Here is a 27609-nt window from a genome sequence, read left to right on the forward strand (position 1 = left end):
AACTGAACTGAACTGCATGCTCTTCACCAAGTCTAGTGCTCCACATCTTCACATCCCCTCCTCAGTATTATAGGAAACTCCTTTCAAAAAGACTCCCCCAAATCCCTGTGTTTTCTTTTGCTGTTGTTGAGTTGCTAAGTTGTGTCTGACTCTTTGCAGGCCCATGGAGTGCAACAAGCCATGCTCTTCTGTCCTCCACTATCTCCCAGAGTTTGCTCAATTTCATGTCCTTTGAGTCAGTGATGCTATCTAACCGTCTCATCCTCTGCTGCCTCTTTCTCCTTTTGCCTTCAATCTTTCCTAGCATCAGGGTCTTTTCTAACGAGTCAGCTTTTCTCATCAGGTGGAGAACATATTGGAGCCTCAGCATCAGTCCTTCCAATGAATATTCAGTGTTGATTTCCTTTAGGATTGACTGATTTGATTTCCTTGCAGTCCAAGTGGCTCACAGGAGTCTTCTCCAACACACCACACTTTGAAAGCATCAATTCTTCTGCACTCAGCCTTTTTTGTGGTCCATCTCTCACATCTGTATGTGACTACTGGAAAAACCATAGCTTTGACTATACAGACTATTGTCGACAAAGTGATGTCTCTGCTTTTGAATATGCTGTCTAGGTTTATCATAGCTTTCCTTCCCAGGAGCAAGCATCTTTTAATTTCATGGCTGTAGTCACCATCTAAAGTGATTTTGGAGCTCAAGAAAAGAAAATCTGTGACTACGTCTACTTTTTCCCTTTTTATTTGCCATTACATGATGGTACTGGATACCATGATTTTAGTGTTTTGAATGTAGAGTTTTAAGTCATCTGTTTCACTCTTCTCTTTCAGTCTCATCAAGAGGCTCTTCACTTTCTGCCATTAGAGTGGTATCATCTGCATATCTGAGGTTATTGGTATTTTTCCTGGCAATCTTGATTTCAGCTTGTGATTTATCCAGTCCAGCATTCTTCATGATGTACTCTGCATATAAGTTAAATAAGCAGAGTGATAGCCTTTTTGTACTCCTCTCAGAATTTTGAACCAGTCTGTTATTCCATATCAGGTTCTGTTTTACTCCAGGCTTTAGCATTCTTTGGCTGGAAATGTAATTACATTAATAACCCAATTTTACTGGCTCTTGCCTTTACCTGCTCACTGAGGACACTAGTCCCCCATATCAATGTCTTCAATCTCCAAGGTAAGTCATGCAAGTGCTCAGCTATGATCATCATGAGTGCTGTTTTTCCATGTTCTATAATCCTATCTCAGCTCCATTTAGATCATGATATAATCTTCAAATTACTTCACAGTTCACTTACAATAAAATCCAAACTTTTAACCATGTTTCAACACCTTGCATGATCTGACCCTTCCCTAGTTTTCCCTGGCAACACTGGTCTCCCCCCCCCTTTTTTTTTTTTACTGAAGTGACATTGGCTTATAACATTATGTAAGTTTCATGCATATAACATTATTGTTTGACATCTGTGTATACTTCTGCATCCCCACCACCAAAAGTCTTGTTTCCATTCATCATCTCACATTTGACCCTTTCTACCCATTTTTTCCTCCCTTTCCTGCTCTTCCCCCCTGGTAGCCACCAATTTGCTCTCTGTGTGTATGTGTTTTGATTTTTATATCCACAATGAGTGAAATCATACAACATTTGTCTTTCTCCATCTTATTTATTTCACATGGATTAATATCTTTAGGTTTCATTTGTATTGTCACAAATGGCAAGATTTCATTTTTGCTTAATGGCTGAGTACTATTTCATTGCATACACATACCATACCTTCTTTATCCATTCATCTGTCAGTGGTCACTCAGATTGTACCACATCTTGGCTATTGTAAATAGTGCTGCAGTGAACATATGGGTGCATGTATCTTTTCAAATTATGTTTTCATATTCTTCAGATAACTACCCCAAAGTGGAACAGTTGAGTCTCCCAGAGGCAGCATATAATTGAATCTTGTTTTGAATCCATCCAGCCACTCTGTGTCTTAATTGGTGAACTTAATTCACTTGTATTTAAGGTGATCACTGCCAAGTGAGGGCTTAGTACTGCCATTTAATCTTTTGTTTACTGGTTGCTCTGTATCGCCATTGTTTCTTTTCCCTTGTGTTTCTGTCTGCCATTTTAGTTTGATAGTTTTCTATGATTTTTTCTCAGTTTCCTCTTTTCTTACATTTTGTTTCTCTGCTTTAGATGTTTTATGGTTATCATGAGGTTTGTATAAAACATATCACAGGTAAAATAGTCCTTTTTCTGCTAATAGCAGTTTTTTTGCCTGTATGGATTCCGTCCTTTTCCTCTTCCCCTCTTATGTTTTTGTTGTCTCAAATTAACCCTTTTTAAGTTGTGAGTTCATTACCAAATTAAAGTAGGTATGGTAATTTTACTGCTTTTTCCCTTTAACTTTTACTCTATAACTGTTTAACAATCTGTTCTGAAGTTGCAGTTTTCTGATTCCATTTACCACTTTACTCAAAGTTTTGAATTCTTTTGCCTTTTTGTTTGAGTTAGAAGAGTTGTTTTCAACATCTCTTGTAAGGCAGGTTTGGTGATGATGAACTGGAGTGTCTCATATCACCATGATATTGACGTCATCCCTGATCCTTTTTCTAACATTCATCTCCATTTACACCTGAAGGACTTTGTACCTGGTGCATCTCTGTCTGAAATGCACTTTTCCCAGATCTCAAAACAATTGGTTGTCCTGTAATATCAAGGCTCATCTCATATGGGATCTCTCCAGAGAGGCCCTCCTGGAGTGCTCAAACTAAAGTTGGCTCTTCCCTTGGTCACTTTCTATTACTGTTTCATTTTTCCTCTTTTTTATTTTTTGGCTAATTTATTGCTTAAGATTCTTATCAGCAAAGTATAATCCCCATAAGGTGAACTCTTTATTTTATTTACCACTGTGCCTTTAGTACCTAGAACATTATCTGGCACATAATAATAAAGAATCATTGTAGACTCATAAATGAATACTCATTACCCAGAAAGCTGCATGTGCCTCATCATTAACACCAGTACTGCCGTATGCCTTGAGAACACTGAGGTCTGTGTCAAAGAAGGCAGTGAAACATAATAGTTAGGACTGTGACTTCTTTGAATCTGGCTCTGCAATTAATGAGAAGTGAGATGTTGGATGGGTTATTCAGTTTTAGATTAATGTTACCTTCTCTTCCTCACTAAGTTGTTGGGAGAATTAAACAATAAAATACATGTAAAACATTTAGAATAGAGTTTGACTTTCAGCAAGTATGCCAGAAAATAGGAGCCATTATATTCTTATTTTATTAGTTAGGATCCTTTTAGTTGCAAATAAAGAAACAAACAAGCCGGCTTATGTAGCAAAGAGAAATTTATTATATAGTTATAGAGGTGTTTCACAGAACCCAAAGGCAGAAATGCCTCTAGGCCTCAGGAAAGAGCTAGAATCAAGAGTTGGAAAGCCATCAATAAATGTTCTCTCTCCATCTCTCACCATGGCTTTTCTCCATAACCCGCACCCCCCCACCCTGCCTTTAATCTTCTTGCTCTGCATGTGCAGCAACTTTCCCTTCTCCTCAGCTTCTCTCTACAGAGCCTGAACTTACATATTATAGGCAAAGCCACTCTCAGACACTGACAGCTGTTCCTTGTTCTCTGTTGTAGATTCCAAGGGATGATAATCTAATTAGCCCTTGTGAGTCTGATGTCTACCCTGTCAATCAGCCAAGCCAGGGGAGGATGTGATGCAGTACAATTACAGCCGCAAGTGACCACTATATATGGTTTCAAGGAAGGGACCTCTTCTTTCACTCCTGAGAAAAGCAGGCATCCCCAGAGGAGTCCATTGCACAGACCTTCCCAATGCTGACAATTCAGAGGGTTGGACAAGCTCCAGGACTTCAGCAGGCATGGAGAGAATGCCCTAGCCTTCTATTCCTTGTGCAAGTCAAGAGGCCTGTGCCCCTAAGACTCCTAGAATCACTTTGGCTCCCTACCGAGGACCCTCACCAAACTAGAGACCTATCTTCTTCATGACTTCATCCCCTGCCAACACCAAACATGCATAAATTTCCTTCTGACAGCTTTCAACCTTCATAAAGATCAACCTAAGCAAATAAAAGACTTGTGAGTTTGTTGGTGCCATGACTTCCTCACACACACTCTTCTGCCACTCCAAGCCCATGCACAGCCTATATTTTCACATCTAGAAAGGTCTCCACCGAAATCACTTAAAACCAAGGACACTCATGTTTTAACTGATGCATTTTATTGCAGAACTCTGGGTAGGAACAAGGTGTGTTAGGCAAAGGAGACTTGTACCCTAGGAAATGGAGACACAGGTCAGTTTTATGCCCAGTTGCAGCAGTGACAGCTGGTGTCAAAGACAAGCCCGGTTGGGCAATTTTGCTTGTATGTGATTCCATTTACGCAGTTCCAGAAGGCATTTCTGTTATCCGCCACTGGGTAGAGGCCATCGGCTTTGCCAGCACAGTATCCTCTACCCTCAGAGCTGCTGCTCTTATTTCCACTCCCACTTTCTTTTCCAGGACTGCTGTTGGGCTCACTGGACTGAGTGGAGGCGTTACAGGCTGAAACAGCACAAAAAGCAGACCTGGCAGAGGCTCCCAGATTCACCTAGAGGTGAAGAACTAGCAGGCCTGAGGTGAGGTCTGGAGATGGGTTGCTGTTCGCTCTGGGTCCTGACACCTGAGAAGCTCACAAGGTAACTCCATACTTAGGAATTAAGAGCAGCTCTAATTTCAAGCCAGCCCGGTTTTAAATTTTAAAAGTTCTCTCTTATGATGCTAAAATCATTTAAAAAAATTTTTTACTGAGCAATCAGTATATGCAAAATGCTTTTCTAGGATTTGGGTTTAAGTGGGAAGCAGATAGGCTCTAAGAGAAAATCTGGACAAAATTTAGAGAATTGGTACTTCCCCTGAATTATAGATTTAGAAATATGTCAGTATGGGCTTCCCTCTTAGCTCAGACGGTAAAGAATCTGTCTGCAATGCAGGAGACCTGGGTTCTATTCCTAGATTGGGATGATCCCCTGGAGAAGGAAATGGCAACTCACTCCAGTATTCTTGCCTGGAGAATTCCATGGACAGGGGAGCCTGGCAGGCTATAGTCAGTCCATGGGGTCGCAAGAGTTGGACACAACTTAACGACTAAACCCTAAACCCACTCCAGTACTGCTTAGGGTTTGTTATTCAGTCTCCCCAGGCAGGCTGAAGGAGACTTTTAATAAGGGTTTCATAGAAAAGTAAATGCTAATATTGAAGGTCAGCCTAATTTCTTGAGGCTTTTCCACACCTTTAAAACTTAACAGACCTGGAAAACCCTCCCAGCAGAACTGGTTTCTCATTAGAGCATACAATTTCTAACAAGGAAAGAATGTAAGTGCCTCTCTCTCAGCCAGGCAACAGCAGTGAGGAGACTCCTGGGGGCAAAGGGCGTGGGAAGATGTTAGGCTGTCTTGAGTTGGAAAAGGAGCATCTATATACCCTGGGCATTCCCCCACTGTCACTTACTTGCATTCTTCAGGCCAAGAGCATCTTTCAAGGTATTTATCAGGGGGAACTTGCCCTGGTTGCAGAAAGTGCCTGTGAAATCATCCAGGTCAATGGCCCAGACCATGGCTCCTCCAAAGTTGTTCTCCTTAAGCCACTGAGCCTATTTAAGGATCGAGGACACCAGGAGTCATTTTTATTTCTTGAGACTCTGGGCTGAGCTGAAAGCATATTGGAGGGGCTGACCTTACCTTGATTCTAAAGCTGTTAACATTGTCATAACCAACCCACTCAGTGCCCTTGTAGGCATAGGGCACGTTCTGAGAATCATCCCATGCCTCAGTGGCTCCATCTTTCAGGAAGGTGCAGATCTTTAAAAAGTCAAGAGATTCAAATCCTTTAAATATGACTCCCATGAAAAATAAAACATACACCTTCCTCTTTGATTATTTTTTTTCTGTCGTGTCTCCAATTGGGGTTTTCCACAGGTTTCTAATTATGGCCTTTTATCTGCAGTAAATAGCAAAAAGTTGTTATTGAAATACTCAGATGTTAACCTTATTCTTAGTGCTTGATTTTGGGAACCCACATCAGTATGGGAGATAGTTACTTAATTCCCTTATGTGTTAATATAAATGACCTTAAGTATGCAGTCTGTTGTTTGAATGGGCTTCCCTGGTGGCTCAGCAGTAAAGAATTCACCTGCAATGCAGGAGATGTGGGTTCAACCCCTGAGTTGAGAAGATCCTCTGGAGAAGAAAATGGCAACCCACTCCAGTTTTCTTGCCTGGAGAATCCCACGGACAGAGGAGCCTTGCAGGCTACAGTCCATGGAGTTGCAAAAGAGTCAGACATGACTTAGCGACTAAACAACAAACAACAATTGTAGTTTGAAAGGATATTGCACGCTATAAATCTTCATACTGGATTAGGTAAATGAATAGGTTACTTATACATCTGAAGCATCTGGAGTAATATTTGTGTTAAAGTAGGTAAATAGTGGACAGAATGAACATTCAAGTTTCTTGCAGGTTCTAGCCCTAAGGCTATTGTGCAGCCCAGGACATGGCATTCCTAGAGTTCCATGTACAGCCCAGCCTACCTACCTCATAGTAGGCCCAGAACCCAGCCTCCCTAGTGTAGGGCCCGGCAGGACCAGCACCAGAAATAGGGGCACCGATGCCATTGTTGGAAGCGTCTCTAAGGATGAAATTGTGTCCATAGGCAGGGAATCCAACGATGAGCTTCTCAGCCGGGGCCCCATTGTTCTTCCAGTAGTTCATGGCGTATTCCTGAAAAGGTAGCAGGTGAGTTAGAGGCCTGCCCAGCTGAAGACCCCACGCTTAGTTATGCTAGTCCACTGGCCTAAGAGGTAAAATTTAATGATGCTCATGACATAGATTAGTTTGTACTTTTTCAAAAATATTTTGGTGAGGTTATAGTTAATGAGAAAAATCGGTCACTTAGAAGATTTATCCAAATGAGACTTTTGCAGAATTTGTTTGTTTTGTCCCTGAATCTGCATGTAATTTACAACATCTCTGGTCTGCATCTGCATCTGTGTGGAGACTCACCACATTGAGGTAAGTATTGCTGCCAGTGTCAGTTGGATATTTGTAGAGAGGGCTGTTCTCTCCAGTGTAGCCTTCCCAGGAGCCATGGAAGTCATAGGTCATGACATGGATGAAGTCCAGGTACCTGAGGTAGAATAAAGGGTTGTAAAGCATTTCCCATGGCTATTTCCCACACTTACGTGGGCATCCCTGGTAGCTCAACAGTAAAGAATCAGTGATTAAGAATCCACCTGCCAATGCAGGAGACACAGGTTCTGAACCCGGGTAGGAAAGATCCCCTAGAGATGGAAATGGCAACTCACTCCAGTATTGCCTGGGAGTTCCCATGGACCTAGGAGCCTGGTGGGCTACAGTCCATAGGGTCCCAAGAGAGCTGGACATGACTTAGTGACTAAATAACAACAGTAGTTATATCGCAAACTTAAGTGAGCAAAAGATACCACCTCCAAAACACCCTAAACAAAGTCCCTGGGTAGCAAGACAAAGCACAAGTCTACCTTGCAAGAGTGATGCCTACAGGAGGTTTGAGGATAAGGTGAATCACTCACTGGGATAGCTGGGGAATCTCATAGCCAGCCTGGATATTGGAGATGCCAGCAGCTACTGCAGCGGTAACCAGCAGCCTGGGCTTTTTGGTTTGCTCGGCTTCCTGTTCAAAAGCTTCACGTGTTTCCTATAGAATAATCAAGTATAGTAAAGCATCTATGAAACTGATTTCAACTCCTTAACTATTATAAATTTATATTTGTATAATGCTTTACTTTTTCAAAATGCTTTCACATATTTTATCTTACTTTTGTTTCTCAATACTCCTATAAAGTAGACAAGATTGATGGTATTGATTGTATAGCTAATATGTGTATAAGTTAGATAATTTCACCAAAGTCTCACAGCAAACTGTAGCCAGGTCATGACCAAAACCCAGGTCCCAGATGATGAGTCAGAACTCTACTTATATCACTGCACTATGAAGTTATAGTTGCTGTAATAATTTATATCCAGGTTTTAGCAGTACAGAAATTTGCTTCCCTCTGTCCAGTAAATGAGCTACTTTATTGGACTGACATCCCAATAAATGAAATGTTCAATTGGTCGATGAGGAAGCTATGAACAGCCAGGTGATAGGTTCCCATTCAAGGCTAGAGGTTAATTCACCTTTATTTTGTGTGACTCTAATCTCATCCTGAGTACTGAATTCAGTTTTCATAACTGCATTATTAGGGTGTACCAGAGTGTGCTCAAGTGAAGAATGTGTCTAAAAATTGTCATATGTATGCTTGTTAAATGAACTAGGTTATTTAACTAGAAGAAAATTATTAACAAGATATTATAGCTGTCTTCAAATATTGGACCAACCAATATATTGCCAAAGGGAGAAGCTTTATTCTTTGTTAGTTCAGTGAACAGATTAGAACCAATGATTGGAAGTTATTAATTGTGACTGGAAGTATGTCTTGACTAAGAATATAGATGTTCTTTTTGATCACTAGAGCTGTTCAACAAGTAAGTGGATTGATTTTTCAACCAATGAATTACTTGATATTGAAATTATTGGATACTGGCAGACAATCGGGTATAACAGATGGTATAGGAAAAATCTCTATCTTGGGGGAGGATAAATCTATGAAAGCCTTCCTCAGTGATCAATGCAAAGAAATAGAGGAAAACAATAGAATGGGAAAGACTAGAGATCTCTTCAAGAAAATTAGAGATACCAAGGGAACATTTCATGCAAAGATGGGATCAATAAAGGGCAGAAATGGTATGTACCTAACAAAAGCAGAAGATATTAAGAAGAGGTGGCAAGAATACACAGAAGAACTGTACAAAAAAGATCTTCATGACCCAGATAATCACAATGGTGTGATGACTCACACTCACCTAGAGCCAAACATCCTGGAATGTGAAGTCAAGTGGGCCTTAGGAAACATCAGTATGAACAAAGCTAGTGGAGGTGATGGAATTTCAGTTGAGCTATTTTAAATGCTAAAAGATGATGCTGTGAAAGTGCTGCACTCAATATGTCAGCAAATTTGGAAAACTCAGCAGTGGCCACAGGACTGGAAAAGGTCAGTTTTCATTCCAATCCCAAAGAAAGGCAATGCCAAAGAATGCTCAAACTACCACACAATTGCACTCATTTCACACACTAGTAAAGTAATGCTTAAATTTCTCCAAGCCAGGTTTCAGCAGTATGTGAATTGTGAACTTTGTTCACAGCTGGTTTCAGAAAAAGCAGAGGAACCAGAGATCAAATTGCCAACATCCACTGGATCATTAAAAAAGCAAGAGAGTTCCAGAAAAACATCTATTTCTGCTTTATTGACTATGCCAAAGCTTTTGACTGTGTGGATCACAATAAACTGTGGTCAATTCTGAAGGAGATGGGCATACCAGAGCACCTGACCTGCCTCTTGAGAAACCTGTATGCATGTCAGGAAGCAACAGTTAGAACTGGACATGGGCCAACAGACTGGTTCCAAATAGGAAAGGGAGAACGTCAAGGCTGTATATTGTCACCCTGCTTATTTAACTTCTATGCAGAGTACATCATGAGAAACACTGGGCTGGAGGAAGCACAAGCTGGAATCAAGATTGCCAGGAGAAATATCAATAACCTCAGATATGCAGATGACACCACCCTTATGGCAGAAAGTGAAGAGGAACTCAAAAGCCTCTTGATGAAAGTGAAAGAGGAGAATGAAAAAGTTGGCTTAAAGCTCAACATTCAGAAAACTAAGATCATGGTATCCAGTCCCATCACTTCATGCCAAATAGATGGGGAAACAGTGGCTGACTTTATTTTTGGGGGCTCCAAAATCACTGCAGATGGTGAGCGCAGCCATGAAATTAAAAGATGCTTACTCCTTGGAAGGAAAGTTATGACTAACCTAGACAGCATATTAAAAAGCAGAGACATTACTTTGTCAACAAAGGTCCATCTAGTCAAGGCTATCGTTTTTCCAGTGGTCATGTATGGATGTGAGAGTTGGACTATAAAGAAAGCTGAGCACCGAAGAATTGATGCTTTTGAACTGTGGTGTTGGAGAAGACTCTTGAGAGTTCCTTGGACTGCAAGGAGATCCAACCAGTCCATCCTAAAGGAGATCAGTCCTGGCTGTTTCTTGGAAGGACTGATGTTGAAGCTGAAACTCCAATACTTTGGCCACCTGATGCGAAGAACTGACTCATTTGAAAAGACCCTGATGCTGGGAAAGATCGAGGGCAGGAGGAGAAGGGGACGACAGAGGATGAGATGGTTGAATGGCATCACCGGCTCAATGGACATGGGTTTGGGTAGACTCTGGCGGTTGGTGATGGACAGGGAGGCCTTGTATGCTGCGGTTCATGGGGTTGCAAAGAGTCGAACACAACTGAGTGACTGAACTGAACTGAAATCTAAAAGCCATCCTTGCTTTTCTTACTCCATTTTTCCTCAGTGATCTCTTAATTATTTAACTTTATTGACAATGTCAATAAAATATATCAAATCAAGTTCTTGTCCTGAACACCAGTTTCTCATTCATCCAGTGTCTATTGGACATTCTTATGACGCCCTACAAATTCCTCTCACTCATCATGTTCAAAGACAAATTAATGAGTTTTTCTTATTATTTCAAATCTACCTTCTTCCTGTATTTACCATCTTAGTTAAGAGGACCACAGTCAAATCAATTCTCAAGGACAGAAAACTGGAAGTTCTCTCTTTTCACACTTCCAATTGGTCTCCAAATCCTATTGATTCTACCCTCCTAATATCTCATATACTTCCTCTTTCTGTCCTCTCTGTTAGGATCTTTGTTCAGATCCTCAGCATTTCTGGCTTGAGTTATTGTAATGGACTCCTAACTCTCTCCCTGCCTCCCTACCTCCTTGTAATTCATCCTCCATGGTTAAAGTCAGAGTAATCCTTCTAAAACATGAGTTTTGCCATATGTCTAGATTACTTAAGAATCCTTCAAAAAATTAGTACTCATTAGTACCCATGTAGAACCCAGATTACATAGGTAGTTATGACACCTATTAGTTGTTTGATATTAGGTTACTTAAACTCTTTATATTTTAGCTTTCTCATTTGTAAAATAAAGGTTATTATAGTATCTTTTTCATAGGGTACATATGAAGATGAAATGGGTTATGACTTTAAAAACAGCTTATAAAATTGTGTCTGGCACATAACACATGTAATGTTGTTGTTGTTATCAAATGCTGTTGAATGTAGGCATGATATCCAATAATATTTGTGATGCAAAGATCCAATAAGTCAAAACTCCAGTTTACTTTCATTCTGGAACCACTAGATTCTCCTTGCAAAGAATTCTTTGAATTTTCTTGGGCTCAATGCTGCCACCTTCCTCCTCACCTGCACCAAGACAGTGAAGAGATGCTTGTCCTGAGAAGGGCTTCCACGAGAGCCAGGGTACTCCCAATCAAAATCCAGCCCGTCAAATCCATACTGGTGTAGGAATTTGATGACTGAAGAAATGAAAGTCTTGCGGTTCTCTGGAGTGGCAACCATAGCAGTGAAACTGAGGGAGATTCAAAGAAGGCAGAGTGAGGCCTTGGTGGCCATGTCTTGTTGTAAAGTCAAACTCCTATATTTTTGCCTCAAAGCTTTTCATTAGGACCCAAAGCCCAGATAAAAGTATATTGCTGGTTTTCTCCTGTACTTCTTTGTATAACTACTCTGCCAGCCATGGTACCTCAACGTTCTCTTTACTTTGTTATCCAACCAACTGATTTTTCTCCCAAACTGGACCTGTTGCTTTGAACACCTGTCTACCTTGGCTCACTGCGTTGTCTCTCTAAACAGTCTCTGAAGTTCATATGCCCTTAAAAGAGTCTCCTTATTTATTTTCATGACTTTCTCTTCCTTTCTTCCAGAAGGTAAATGGAGAAAAGTGCTATAACGCTCTTCTCAGGCGTTGTGCTTCTGAAATACTTTAAGAAGAGATTGTTTTGAAGTCTCAGTCACTGAATCTCTGTGAATGGAGTCCTGGAATATCCATCTAAATGTAAATATATACAATAAATTGTGTTCTATTTAGTATTGAGATTCTGGTATAGTAATTTATTTAAGTAGCATATTTGTTTAATATACATCCTTAATACCCCATCTTAGGTTATGAACTCTGAAGGAAATGGCAACCCACTCCTGTATTCTTGCCTAGAGAAACCTGTGGACAGAGGAGCCTGGTGGGCTGCTGTCCATAGGGTTGCACAGAGTCGGACATGACTGAAGCGACTTAGCCTGCATGCATGGATTGGAAAAGGAAATGGCAACCCACTCCAGTATTCTTGCCTGGAGAATCCCAGGAAGAGAGGAGCCTGGTGGGCTGCCTTCTATGGGGTCACACAGAATCGGACACGACTGAAGCGGCTTAGCAGCAGCAGCAGCGGGTTATGAAATCTGAAGGGACATGGGTCACACTGGGCTAACCTGTTACCCATAGCAAATTAAATGAACATCCAACGCTCTCATAGAGGACTTACGGGGCAGTTCCAAAGTTCCAGCCTCCAATGGCCAGGAGAATTTTCAGCTGGCTGTTCCTGTAAAACAAAGTAGAGAAAAGAAAAACTTCAAAATCCATGAATCCCTCAATTTAAAATAATAATGCTTTGTATCGGGCCTGATTATAAACTTTAATGCTGTCTTGATAAGATATTCTGTAGAACAATTACCCATCACTACAGAACAATTTCTTTATAAAAATTATTTGTGTTATCATTATGAATGCACAGAGTTCTTTAGCGAAATCTAAATTAGAGGACTGCTTTTTTTCCCTTGATAATAAAAGAACAGTTTATCCATGAGTTAAAAGGAACATGGGCTTCCCAGGTGGTGCTAGTGGTAAAGTATCTGCCTGCCAATGCAGGAGACATGACAGAAGCAGGTCTGATCCCTGTGTAGAGATCTCCTGGAAAAGGGAATGGCAACCCACTCCTGTATTCTTGCCTGGAGCATCCAATGGACAGAGGAGCCTGACAGGCTACAGTTCAGACGATCTCAAAGAGCCAGACACGACTGAAGCAACTTAGCATATAAAAGAGACATATAAGCATACTATAGTTTAAAATATTATAGTAAAAATTTGAGGAAAAAAAATAGGTTGATACTTATGAAACTACAGAGCTTCCCTGGTGGCTCAAAAGGTAAAGAATCTGCTTGCAATGTGGGGGACCCGGGTTCGATCTCTGAGTTGGGAAGATCCACTAGAGGAGGAAATGGCAACATACTCCAGTATTTTTGCAAGGAGAATCCCATGGACAGAAGAGCCTGGAAGGCTACAGTCCGGGGGGTGGGGTGGGGTGGGGGTCACAAAGAGTCAGACACAACTGAGTGACTAACACTATTAGGGCAGCCCCTTCGCGTGGGATGGATGTTTCAGGGCAGCACTTAATGGGTGAGCAGGATCTCCTGAATCTTGTCCTGGAAGTTCTTTTCTGCAGCTATCCCTGCTTCAAACTCTCAAAGTTCGTCTTCCTTCTCTGTTTCTCAGGCCTAATGTTGGAAGCCCATTTGCATCTGAAGTTGCTTCCAGTACTCCTGGGCTAAACTGCAGCAAGTAAGTGTCTTATAAAATTCTCCCTCTCTTCATGGTTAAGCTCTTTAAGACCTTCATTTATGAGTTCCTGTTCCATAGGACTAGGTTTTTTAAAAATAGGATTGTACTGGGAATTCTTACATTCTATCCTATCAGCTGAAATGATAAATGTTGCTTGGACATAATTACTTTCTCAGACTCTGTGATAATGAATATGAATCAATTGGCTTAGAATCATGAACATTTTCTGGACTAGTGGTTCTCAACCATCAGCTTAGATAAGAATAGAGTACAAGGACCAGAGTTGGAAGATAACATTAAAATTTCAGGTGTTAAACCCCTTTCTCAAAGACTGATTCAGTTGGATTAGGGACTGAGATTTTTATCAACTGCCTTATATGTGATTTTGAAGCAAGATCAATAATAAATCACAGTTTAAGAAATACCACTTTGAAAGGCCTTGGGCTTCCCAGGCAGTGCTAGTGGTAAAAAATCTGCCTGCCTTTGCAGGAGATGTAAGAGATGTGGGTTCAGTCCCTGGGTGGAAAGATCCCCTAGAGGAGAGCATGGCAACCCACTCCAGTATTCTTTCCTGGAGAATCCCATGGACAGAGGAGCCTGGTGGGCTATAGTCCATACAGTCGCAAAGAGTGGGACATGACTGAAGTGGCTTAACATGCACACACACATCATAACTCAAATTCTAGTAGCTACATTCTAGATACTGCCACTACTGATGTTTGCAATAGCCCATAGCCTTACTTCTCCTAGATATAACTAACCAAACAAATTAGAAATTTAAAGATACCAAGATTTTCTTGCTTGTTTTGTTTCATTTCCCCACAAAGTAGAACTCTATTAAAATACAGTAAACTCTTCTGATTTCCTGACCTCTGCTATGTCTAATCTTCAGTGTCCTCTGCCTCCTGCTCTCTGATTCAAGTAGTTAAGATGGTTTGCAGTTTCCTAGGTCATAAAAAAGATATCGAGAAGATGGCGGAGGAATAGGATGGGGAGACCACTTTCTCCCCCACAAATTCATCAAAAGATCATTTGAACACTGAGCAAATACCACAAAACAACTTCTGACGCTGGCATAGGACACCAGGCACCCAGAAAGGCAGCCCATTGTCTTCAAAAGGAGGTAGGACAAAATATAAAAAATAAAAAGAGAGACAAAAGAGGTAGGGATGGAGAGCCGTCCCAGGAAGGGAGTCTTAAAAGAGGAGAAGTTTCCAAACACCAGGAAACCCTCTTACCAGCAGGTCTGTGGAGAGTTTTGGAATCTCAGAGGGCAACATAACCAGGAGGAAAAAACAAATAAATAAAACCCACAGGTTACGCGCTTAACTACAACTCCCAGCAGAGAAGTAGCCCAGATGCTCGCATCCACCATCAGCAAGCAGGGCCTGAACAGGGAGGTGCAGGCTGCATTGCTTAGGGTAAGGACCAGGCTTGAATGCCCTGAGGGCAATCTGAGGGAGCTAACGTGAGATAGCAACCCAAACTCTGGGATAGCCAGAAAGAGGGAAAAAAAAAAAAAAAAAAAAAAAAAAGAGGAAAGAGAACTTTCTGGCGAAAAGCTCTAATCTAAAGCTCTGCAGGCCCGCTCACTGAACAAAGGACTGAGTGAATACCAGAGGAGAGCCAGCCGGCAGTGAACCGGCCCACCCCCACTGGAGGCAGGGAGGCAGGTGGGTGACAGCCAGAGCTGGAAAGGGGCAATCTCCGCCCCAGAGATGGCATCCTCTACCAAACTGAGAGCAGGCTTCCAGTTGTTAACCATGTCTTCCTGGGATCCTGGATGGTTGACATCCACCAGGAGGGTCACAGCCAGAGATCAGCTCCCCAGAGGAGACACAGACACACCTGAGACAGTGCTCCCGCTGCGCACCCAGGAAACCTAGTGACTGGAACAGAGGAGGTGATAAGACGCCCGGCCCCACCTGGGGAGACTGAGCTTGCCAAGCACCTGGTCACCTGAGCTACTCGGACCTGGGAAGTGCACAAAACGCAGGCCCAACCAAGTCTGTACCTTTGTGGAGTACCTGAGAACATAAACCTGAGTGGCTTAGACCTGGGAAGTGCATACAACCCAGGGCCTGCCTTTGATAGTTCCCTTGCAGAGCAACTTGGAGCCTGAGCAGTGTAGACCGGGAAAGCACACACATGGTAGGCGGGGGAAAACCCAGTGTGGCCCAGACACTGTGAACACTCCCCACACACGCCAGTGATATTTGTTTGTGGTGCTCCTCCCTCCCCGCAGCACAATTGAAAAAGTGAGCCTAAATAAATGGCCACCTTCGCCAACTTGTGTCGGGGCAGAAGTTAGATTCTGAAGAGACTTGCAGAGGAAGCCAAAATAAACAAAGAAGAAGGAACCACTTTGGAAGTGACAGGTGCAACAGATTAAAACCCTGTAGTTAGCATTGGCTACATTGGACGAGACCTATAGACCTTGAGAAGAAGTATAAGCTGGAACAAGGAACTATCTGAAACTGAACTGACCCCATACTGCCCTCAACAGCTCCAGAGAAATTCCTAGATATATTTCACTATTATCATATTTTAATTTAAATTAAAAAAATTTTAAGTTCTTTATCACTCCTTTCTTTTTTTTAATTTAATTTTATTTTTTAACTTTACAATATTGTATTGGTTTTGCCATATATCAAAATTAAGCCACCACAGGTATACATGTGTTCCCCATCCTGAAGGCTCCTCCCTCCTCCCTCCCCATACCATCACTCTGGGTCGTCCCAGTGCACCAGCCCCAAGCATCCAGTATCGTGCATCGAACCTGGACTGGCGACTCGTTTCATATATGATACTATACATGTTTCAGTGCCATTCTCCCAAATCATCCCACCCTCTCCCTCCCCCACAGAATCCAAAAGACTGTTCTCTACATCAGTGTCTCTTTTGCTGTCTCATATACAGGGTTATTGTTACCATCTTTCTAAATTCCATATATATGCGTTAGTATACTGTATTGGTGTTTTTCTTTCTGGCTTACTTCACTCTGTATAATAGGCTCCAGTTTCATCCACCTCATTAGAACTGATTCAAATGTATTCTTTTTAATGGCTGAGTAATACTCCATTGTGTATATGTACCACTGCTTTCTTATCCATTCACCTGCTGATGGACATCTAGGTTGCTTCCATGTCCTGGCTATTATAAACAGTGCTGCGATGAACATTGGGGTACACATGTCTTTTTCAATTCTGGCTTCTTCAGTGTGTATGCCCAGCAGTGGGATTGCTGGATCATAAGGCAGTTCCACTTCCAGTTTTTTAAGGAATCTCCACACGGTTCTCCATAGTGGCTGTACTAGTTTGCATTCCCACCAACAGTGTAAGAGGGTTCCCTTTTCTCCACACCCTCTCCAGCATTTATTGCTTGTAGACTTTTGGATCGCAGCCATTCTGACTGGCATGAAACGATACCTCATAGTGGTTTTGATTTGCATTTCTCTGATAATAAGTGATGTTGAGCATCTTTTCAGGTGTTTGTTAGCCATCTGTATGTCTTCTTTGGGGAAATGTCTATTTAGTTCTTTGGCCCATTTTTTTTAATTGGGTCATTTATTTTTCTGGAATTGAGCTGTATGAGTTGCTTGTATATTTTTGAGATTAGTTGTTTGTCAGTTGCTTCATTTGCTATTATTTTCTCCCATTCTGAAGGCTGTCTTTTCACCTTGCTTATAATTTAATTTGTTGTGCAGAAGCTTTTAAGTTTAATTAGGTCCCATTTGTTTATTTTTGCTTTTATTTCCAATATTCTGGGAGGTGGGTCGTAGAGGATCCTGTTGTGATGTATGTTGGAGAGTGTTTTGCCTATGTTCTCCTCTAGGAGTTTTATAGTTTCTGGTCTTACGTTTAGATCTTTAACCCATTTTGAGTTTATTTTTGTGTATGGTGTTAGAAAGTGTTCTAGTTTCATTCTTTTACAAGTGGTTGACCGGTTTTCCCAGCACCACTTGTTAAAGAGATTGTCTTTAATCCATTGTATATTCTTGCCTCCTCTGTCAAAGATAAGGTGTCCATATGTGCGTGGATTTATCTCTGGGCTTTCTATTTTGTTCCATTGATCTATATTTCTGTCTTTGTGCCAGTACCATACTGTCTTGATGACTGTGGCTTTGTAGTAGAGCCTGAAGTCAGGCAGGTTGATTCCTCCAGTTCCATTCTTCTTTCACAAGATTGCTTTGGCTATTCAAGGTTTTTTTGTATTTCCATACAACTTGTGAAATTATTTGTTCTAGCTCTGTGAAGAATACAGTTGGTAGCTTGGTAAGGATTGCATTGAATCTATAAATTGCCTTGGGTAGTATACTCATTTTCACTATATTGATTCTTCCAATCCATGAACATGGTATATTTCTCCATTTATTAGTGTCCTCTTTGATTTCTTTCACCAGTGTTTTATAGTTTTCTATATATAGGTCTTTAGTTTCCTTAGGTAGATATATTCCTAAATATTTTATCCTTTTCATTGCAATGGTGAATGGAATTGTTTCCTTAATTTCTCTTTCTATTTTCTCATTATTAGTGTATAGGAATGCAAGTGATTTCTGTGTGTTGATTTTTATATCCTGCAACTTTGGTATATTCATTGATTAGTTCCAGTAATTTTCTGGTGGAGTCTTTAGGGTTTTCTATGTAGAGGATCACGTCATCTGCAAACAGTGAGAGTTTTACTTCTTCTTTTCCAATTTGGATTCCTTTTATTTCTTTTTCTGCTCTGATTTCTGTGGCAAAAACTTCCAAAACTATGTTGAATAGTAATGGTGAGAGTGGGCACCCTTGTTTTGTTCCTGACTTTAGAGGAAATGCTTTCAATTTTTCACCATTGAGGATAATGTTTGCTGTGGGTTTGTCATATATAGCTTTTATTATGTTGAGGTTTGTTCCTTCTATTCCTGCTTTCTGGAGAATTTTTTATCATAAACGGATGTTGAATTTTGTCAAAGGCTTTCTCTGCATCTATTGAGATAATCGTATGGTTTTTATTTTTCAATTTGTTAATGTGGTGTATTACATTGATTTGTGGATATTGAAGAATCCTTGCATCCCTGGGATAAAGCCCACTTGGTCATGATGGATGGTCTTTTTAATGTGTTGTTGGATTCTGATTGCTAGAATTTTGTTAAGGATTTTTGCATCTATGTTCATCAGTGATATTGGCCTGTAGTTTTCTTTTTTGTGGCATCTTTGTCAGGTTTGGTATTAGGGTGATGGTGGCCTCATAGAATGAGTTTGGAAGTTTACCTTCCTCTGCAATTTTCTGGAAGAGTTTGAATAGGATAGGTGTTAGCTCTTCTCTAAATTTTTGGTAGAATTCAGCTGTGAAGCCGTCTGGACCTGGGCTTTTGTTTGCTGGAAGATTTCTGATTACAGTTTCAATTTCCGTGCTTGTGATGGGTCTGTTAAGATTTTCTATTTCTTCCTGATCGAGTTTTGGAAAGTTGTACTTTTCTAAGAATTTGTCCATTTCTTCCACGTTGTCCATTTTATTGGCGTATAATTGCTGATAGTAGTCTCTTATGATCCTTTGTATTTCTGTGTTGTCTGTTGTGATCTCTCCATTTTCATTTCTGATTTTATTGATTTGATTTTTCTCCCTTTGTTTCTTGATGAGTCTGGCTAATGGTTTGTCAATTTGATTTATCCTTTCAAAGAACCAGCTTTTGGCTTTGTTGATTTTTGCTATGGTCTCTTTTGTTTCTTTTGCATTTATTTCTGCCCTAATTTTTAAGATTTCTTTCCTTCTATTAACCCTGGGGTTCTTCATTTCTTCTTTTTCTAGTTGCTTTAGGTGTAGAGTTAGGTTATTTATTTGACTTTTTTCTTGTTTCTTGAGGTATGACTGTATTGCTATGAACTTTCCCCTTAGGACTGCTTTTACAGTGTCCCACAGGTTTGGGGTTGTTGTGTTTTCATTTTCATTCATTTCTATGCAAATTTTGATTTCTTTTTTTGATTTCTTCTGTGATTTGTTGGTTATTCAGCAGCGTGTTGTTCAACCTCCATATGTTGGAATTTTTAATAGTTTTTCTCCAGTAATTGAGATCTAATCTTACTGCATTGTGGTCAGAAAAGATGCTTGGAATGATTTCAATTTTTTTGAATTTACCAAGGCTAGCTTTATGGCCCAGGATGTGATCTATCCTGGAGGAGGTTCTGTGTGCGCTTGAGAAAAAGGTGAAATTCATTGTTTTGGGATTAAATGTCCTATAGATATCAATTAGGTCTAACTGGTCTATTGTATCTTTTAAAGTTTGTGTTTCCTTGTTAATTTTCTGTTTAGTTGATCTATCCATAGGTGTGAGTGGGGTATTAAAGTCTCCTACTATTATTGTGTTATTGTTAATTTCTCCTTTCATACTTGTTAGCATTTGTCTTACATATTGCGGTGCTCCTATGTTGGGTGCATATATATTTATAATTGTTATATCTTCTTCTTGGATTGATCCTTTGATCATTATGTAGTGACCGTCTTTGTCTCTTTTCACAGCCCTTGTTTTAAAGTCTATTTTATCTGATATGAGTATTGCTACTCCTGCTTTCTTTTGGTCCCTATTTGCATGGAAAATCTTTTTCCAGCCCTTCACTTTCAGTCTGTATGTGTCCCCTATTTTGAGGTGGGTCTCTTGTAGACAACATATGTAGGGGTCTTGTTTTTGTATCCATTCAGCCAGTCTTTGTCTTTTGGTTGGGGCATTCAACCCATTTATGTTTAAGGTAATTATTGATAAGTATGATCCCATTGCCATTTACTTTATTGTTTTGGGTTTGAATTTATACACCCTTTTTGTGTTTCCTGTCTAGAGAATATCCTTTAGTATTTGTTGGAGAGCTGGATCGGTGGTGCTGAATTCTCTCAGCTTTTGCTTGTCTGTAAAGCTTTTGATTTCTCCTTCATATTTGAGTGAGATCCTTGCTGGGTACAATAATCTGGGCTGTAGGTTATTTTCTTTTATCACTTTAAGTATGTCTTGCCATTCCCTCCTGGCTTGAAGAGTTTCTATTGAAAGATCAGCTGTTATCCTTATGGGAATTCCCTTGTGTGTTATTTGTTGTTTTTCCCTTGTTGCTTTTAATGTTTGTTCTTTGTGTTTGATCTTTGTTAATTTGATTAATATATGTCTTGGGGTGTTTTGCCTTGGGTTTATCTTGTTTGGGACTCTCTGGGTTTCTTGAACTTGAGTGATTATTTCCTTCCCCATTTTAGGGACGTTTTCAACTATTATCTCCTCAAGTATTTTCTCATGGTCTTTCTTTTTGTCTTCTTCTTCTGGGACCCCTATGATTCGAATGTTGTAGCGTTTAATATTGTCCTGGAGCTCTCTGAGATTGTCCTCATTTCTTTTAATTCGTTTTTCTTTTGTCCTCTCTGATTCATTTATTTCTACCATTCTATCTTTTAATTCACAAATCCTATCTTCTGCCTCTGTTAGTCTACTATTTGTTGCCTCCAGAGTGTTTTTGATCTCATTTATTGCATTATTCATTATATATTGACTCTTTTTTATTTCTTCTAAGTCCTTGTTAAACCTTTCTTGTGTGTTGTCAATCCTTGTCTCCAGGCTATTTATCTGTGATTCCATTTTGATTTCAAGATTTTGGATCAATTTCACTATCATTATTCGGAATTCTTTATCAGGTAGATTGCCTATTTCTTCCTCTTTTGTTTGGTTTTGTGGGCATTTATACTGTTCCTTTACCTGCTGGGTATTCCTCTGTCTCTTCATCTTGTTTAAATTGCTGAGTTTGGGGTGTCCTCTCTGTATTCTGGCAGTTTGTGGAATTCTCTTTATTGTGGCATTTCCTTGCTGTGTGTGGGTTTGTACAGGTGGCTTGTCAAGGTTTCTTGGTTAGGGAAGCTTGTGTCCGTGTTCTGGTGGGTGGAGCTGGATTTCTTCACTCTGGAGTGCAATGAAGTGTCCAGTAATGAGTTATGAGATGTCTATGGTTTTGGAGTAACTTTGGGTAGCCTGTATATTGGAGCTCAGGGCTGTGTTCCTGTGTTGCTGGAGAATTTGCTTGGTATGTCTTGCCCTGGAACTTGTTGGCCCTTGTGTGGTTCTTGGTTTCAGTGTAGGTATAGAGGCGTTTGATGAGCTCCTGTCAATTAATGTTCCCTGCAGGAGTTCCCTGGAGCCAGAGTTTGGACTTAGGCCTCCTGTTTCCAGTTATCGGTCTTATTTTTACAGTAGTCTCAAAACTTCTCCTTCTATACAGCACCATTGATAAAACATCTAGGTTAAAGATGAAAAGTCTCTCCACCGTGAGGGTCACCCAGAGAGGTTTACAGCATTAAATGGAGAAGAGAAGAGGGAGGACGGAGTTAGAGGTGACCCAAATGAGATGAGGTGGAATCAATAGAGGAGAGAGCAGGCTAGCCAGTAATTACTTCCTTATGTGAACTCCACAACTGGACCGCTCAGAGATGTTCACGGAGTTATAGAGAGAAGAGAAGAGGGAGGAAGAAGACAGAGGTGGCCAGGAGGATAAAAGGGGGGAATGAAAAGGAGAAAGACAGATCCAGCCAGTAATCAGTTCCCTAAGTGTTCACCACCATCTGGAACACACAGAAACTCACAGAGTTGGATAGAGTAGAGAGGGGTTAGGGAGAAGACACAGGCGACCTGATAGAGAAAAAGGAAAGTGCAAAGGGGGAGAGAGCAGTCAAGCCAGTAATCTCACTCCCAAGTAAAAAATGGGTACTGAAGATTGGGTTCTTAAAGGTACAAAAGTGGTAACAAATACCTAAAAGCAAAAATTACAAATCTAGAGTAGAGTTTGGAATTTCAAAAATACAATGTTAAAGAAAAGAAGAAAGAAAAGAAATATAGAAAAAGAAAGAAAGAAAAAAAGCAAAGTCACAAAAATTATAAAGAAAATATAGGTACAAAATTGATAACAAATACCAAAAAGCAAAAGTTAAGAATCTAGAGTAGAGTTTGGAATTTCAAAACTTCAGTGTTAAAGAAAAGAAGAAGAAAAAAAAGAGAAAAAAACAAACAAACAAAAACAAACAAAGTCACAAAAATTATAAAGAAAATATAGGTACAAAATTGATAACAAATACCAAAAAGCATAAATTAAAAATCTAAAGTAGAATTTGGAAGTTCAGAAATACAATGTTAAAGAAAAGAAGAAGAGAAAGAAAGACAGAAAAAAAAAGTCACAAAAATTATTTTAAAAAAATAGGTACAAAATTGATAACAAATACCAAAAAGCTAAAATTAAAAATCTAGAGTAGAGTTTGGAATTTCAAAAATACAATGTTAAAGAAAAGAAAAAAAAAAAAGAAAGGAAAAAAAAAAAACAAGGTCACAAAAATTATAAACAATATATATATGAAGTTTGCTTTTAAAAAAATAGGGTCTTTTTTTGAAAAGTAATAGTAGATTATAAAAGTGAAAATTAAAGGATTAATAGAGGACTTAAATTTTTTTAAAAAAACTAAAAAAAAAAAAAAAAAAAGAAAGAATGATCGTAAAAATAGTAAAAATATACCTAGGACTTTCTCTGGTGTTGTTGTGGGTATTGTGGGGTCAGTTCATTTTAGGCTAGTTCCTTGGTCCAGCTTATATTTCTCAAGATCTACAGGCCCCTTCCTATGTAGTCGGTACTAATGACAGGGTTTTAATCTATTGCACCTGTTGCTTCCAAGGTGGTTCCCTCTGTTATAGCTTCTTCTGTTTGCTGGTCTCTTCAGGGTCTGATTTCCACCCTGATACAAAGGGGGCAGTGGTGGACACTTTTTTTTTTTTTAGGCTCACTTGTTCAGTCACGATGTGGGGAGGAAGGGACGCTGCAAACAAATAACACTGGTGTGTGCTCGCAGTGCCTCAGCCACACTAGGCCTGCCCCTGTTCATGGTGCGTGTAGCCTCCCTGCCCACACTGCTCAGGCTCTAGGTTGCTCCACCAGGAACCATCCGAGGCTGGCCCTAGGCTGCTTGCACCTCCCAGGTCTAAGCTGCTCAGGTTCAGGCACTCAGGTAGTCCTCAGAGGCACAGACTTGGTTGGGCCTACATTTTGTGCCCTTCCCAGGTCCAAGCAGCTCAGGTGATGAGGTGTTTGGCGAATGCGGTTGCTGCGACTTATCACCTCCCCGCCGCTCGGTTTTCTGGGTGTACAACTGGCACACCTTCTCAGGCGGATGTTGACCATCCAGAACTCCAAGAAGTCTTAGTTAGCAAAGAAGCCTGCTTACACTTTCGTAGATAATGTCTCTCTGGGGCTGCGATTGCCCCTTTCCGGCTCTGGCTGCCTGTCACTGGAGGGGGATGGTCTGCAGCCAGCTCTCTCTGTTCAGTTCTTTGTTCTGTGTGCAGGCCTGGTGGTGTCTTAGGTTAGGGCTGGCTTTTCGTGTGGTAGATATCCCACAGTCTGGTTTGCTAGCCCAAATAAGTTTGCTCAGATAGCGCTCGGGGCATTCAGGCCAGATCCTTACTCTAAGCGATGCAGCCCTCGCTGCACCTCCCTGTCCAGCCCCCGCTTGCTAGTGGCAGGTGCAGGCGTCTGCGCTGCTTCTCTGCTGGGGGAGTTACCATTGGTCTCGTAATCTGTGGGTTTTAATTGTTTATTTATTTTTCCTCCCTGTTATGTTGCCCTCTGTGCTTCCAAGGCTCAGCACTGACTCAGCAGTGAGAGTGTTTCCTGGTGTTTGGAAACTTCTCTCTTTTTAAGACACCCTTCCTGGGACAGAGCTCCATCCCTCCCTCTTTTGTCTCTTTTTTTGTCTTTTATATTTTTTCCTACCTCCTTTCGAAGACAATGGGTTGCTTTTCTGGGTGCCTGATGTCCTCTGCCGTCATTCAGAAGTTGTTTTGTGGAATTTACTCGGCGTTTAAATGTTCTTTTGATAAATTTGTGGGGGAGAAAGTGGTCTCCCCGTCCTATTCCTCTGCCATCTTAGCTCCTCCTCTCCACTCCTTTAATTCTTATGTTTAAAACTTACTATTACCTTGCCAAAAAAACAAACTCTATTTTTAAAGCAAATTTCATATTTTTAAAATAACTTTTGTGATTTTTTTTTAATATTGTATTTTTGAGAGTCTAACCTCTACTCTAGATTTTTAATCTTTGCTTTTTGGTATTTGTTATCAATTCTGTAACTTTAAGATCCCACTTTTCAGTTCTCATTTTTACTTAGGAGTGTGATTACTGGCTGGAGAAGGCAATGGCAACCCACTATGGGGAGACACAACTGAGCGACTTCACTTTCACGCATTGGAGAAGGAAATGGCAACCAACTCCAGTGTTCTTGCCTGGAGAATCCCAGGGATGGGGGAGCCTGGTGGGCTGCTGTCTATGGGGTCACACAGAGTCGGACACTACTGAAGCGACTTAGTGATTACTGGCTTGATTGCTCTATCCCCTTTTGACTCTCCATTTTCTCCCCCAGGTCACCTCTATCTCCTCCCTCTCCCTTTTAATCTCTACTTAACTCTGTGAATCTCTTTGGGTGATCCAAGCTGTGGAGAACACTTAGGGAACTGATCACAGGCTAGATTGGTCTCTCTCCTTTTGACTTCCTCTCCTCTCCTCCTGGTCACCTCTATCTCCTTCCTCCCACTTCTCTTCTCTGTGGAACTCTGTGAAACTCTCTGAGTGTTCCAGATTGTGGAGAGCAAATAGGGAATTGATTACTGGCTAGATTTCTCTCTCCCCTTTTGATTCCCCCTCTTCTCCTTCTGGTCACCTCCTCTGTCTTCTCTTCTCCATGTAACTTTGTGAACCTCGTGGGGTGTCCCTCACTGTGGAGAATCTTTTCACTAAAATCCTAGATGTTTTATCATTAGTTCTGTATGGATGGAGAAGTCTTGAGACTACTGTAAGAATAAGACTGAAAGCCAGAGGCAGGAGACTTAAATCCAAAACTCAAGAACACCAGAGAACTCCTGACTCCAGGGAACATTAATCAGTAAGAGCTCATCCAAAAGCCTCCATACCTACACTGAAACGAAGCACCAACCAAGAGCCAACAAATTCCAGAGCAAGACATTTCAAGCTAATTCTCCAACAGCTCAGGAACATAAACCTAAGCACAAAAGTACAGGTGGCCAAAAGTCACACCAAACCCATAGACACCTCAAAACTCACTACTGGACACTTCATTGCACTCCAGAGAGAAGAGATCCAGCTCCACCCACCAGGAAACCGATACAAGCGTCCCTAACCAGGAAACCTTGACAAGCCACTTGTCCAACCCCACCCACAGGGAGGACCCTCCACAATAAAGAGGAACCACAAACTTCCAGCATACAGAAAGGCCACCCCAAACACAGCAACCTAAACAAGATGAAAAGGCAGAGAAATATTCCGCAGGTAAAGGAACATGATAAAAGCCCACCAAACCAAACAGAAAAGGAGGAGATAGGGAGTCTACCTGAAAAAGAATTCATAATAGTGATAGTAAAAATGACCCAAAATCTGGAAAACAAAATGGAGTTACACATAAACAGTCTGGAGACAAGGATTGAGAAGATGCAAGAAAAGTTTAACAAGGACCTAGATGAAATAAAAAAAAGTCAATCTTAATGAATAATGCAATAACTGAAATCAAAAGCACTCTGGAGGGAACCAACAGTAGAATAACTGAGGCAGAAGATAGGATAAGTGGGATGGAAGATAGAATGGTGGAAATAAATGAAGCAGAGAGGAAAAAAGAAAGAAGAATTAAAAGAAATGAGGACAACCTCAGAGACCTGTGTGACAATGTTAAAAGCCCCAACATTCAAATCATAGGAGTCCCATAAGAAGAAGACAGAAAGGCCTTGAGAAAATACTTGAGGAGATAATAGTTGAAAAATTCCCTAAAATGGGGAAGGAAATAGCCACCCAAGTCCAAGAAACTAAGAGTTTCTGAAAGAGGATAAACCCAAATTGAAACACCCCAAGACACATATTAATCAAATTAACAAAGATCAAACACAAAGAGCAAATATTAAAAGCAGCAAGGGAAAAACAACAAATAACACACAAGGGGATTCCCGTAAGGATAACAGCTGCTCTTTCAATAGAAACTCTTCAGGCCAGAAGGGAATGGCAGGACATACTTAAAGTGATGAAAGAGAAAAACCTACAACCCAGATTACTGTACTCAGCAAGGATCTCATTCAAATATGAAGGAGAAATCAAAAGCTTTACAGAGAAGCAAAAGCTGAGAGAATGCAGCACCACCAAACCAGCTCTTCAACAAATGCTAAAGGATCTTCTCTAGACAGGAAACACAGAAAAGGGGTATAAACTCAAAACCAAAACAACAAAGTAAATGGCAATGGGATTGTATTTATCAATAATTACCTAAAATGTAAAAGGGTTGAATGCCCCAACCAAAAGACAAAGACTGGCTGAATGGATACAAAAGCAAGACCAGTATATATGCTGTCTGGGGCTTCCCTGGTGGATCAGATGGTAAAGCGTCTGTCTGCAATGCTGGAGACCTGGGTTCGATCCCTGGGTCGGGAAGATCCCCTGGAGAAGGAAATGGCAACCCACTCCAGTTCTGTTGCCTGGAGAATCCCATGGACAGAGGAGCCTGGTATGCTACAGTCCATGGGGTCACAAAGAGTCGGACACGACTGAGAAACTTAAATTTACTTATATATGCTGTCTACAAGAGACCCACCTCAAACCTAGGGATACATATAGACTGAAAGTGAAGGACTGGAAAAAGATATTTCATGCAAATAGAGACGAAAAGAAAGCAGGAGTAAGCAATACTCATATCAGATAAAATAGACTTTGAAATAAAGGCCGTGGAAAGAGACAAAGGACCAATAATGATCAAAGGATCAAGCCAAGAAGAAGATATAACAATTATAAATATATATGCACACCAACATAGGAGCACTGCAATATGTAAGACAAATGCTAGTAAGTATGAAAGGGGAAATTAGCAGTAACACAATAATAGTGGGAGACTTTAACACCTCACTCACACCTATGGATAAATCAACTAAACAGAAA

At 40.6% G+C, this 27609-nt stretch overlaps 1 protein-coding gene across 1 annotated transcript in view; it reads right to left on the bottom strand.

Annotated features, from left to right (window-relative positions):
• Nucleotides 1–4236: 4236 nt before the first annotated feature.
• Nucleotides 4237–27609, bottom strand: part of CHIA (chitinase acidic) — a 32593-nt gene continuing 9220 nt past the window's right edge. The window contains exons 4-11 of the mRNA XM_025288112.3: nucleotides 12567–12623; nucleotides 11437–11602; nucleotides 7622–7746; nucleotides 7074–7197; nucleotides 6606–6791; nucleotides 5751–5870; nucleotides 5521–5662; nucleotides 4237–4575 (exon numbers count right to left, since the gene is read on the bottom strand). Coding sequence (XP_025143897.3) covers nucleotides 4334–4575; nucleotides 5521–5662; nucleotides 5751–5870; nucleotides 6606–6791; nucleotides 7074–7197; nucleotides 7622–7746; nucleotides 11437–11602; nucleotides 12567–12623 — 1162 coding nt within the window. The 3' untranslated portion in view covers nucleotides 4237–4333. The remainder of the gene's footprint in view (nucleotides 4576–5520; nucleotides 5663–5750; nucleotides 5871–6605; nucleotides 6792–7073; nucleotides 7198–7621; nucleotides 7747–11436; nucleotides 11603–12566; nucleotides 12624–27609) is intronic.

Source organism: Bubalus bubalis, chromosome 6 (genome assembly GCF_019923935.1).
Source record: "Bubalus bubalis isolate 160015118507 breed Murrah chromosome 6, NDDB_SH_1, whole genome shotgun sequence".
Lineage (NCBI taxonomy): Eukaryota > Metazoa > Chordata > Mammalia > Artiodactyla > Bovidae > Bubalus > Bubalus bubalis.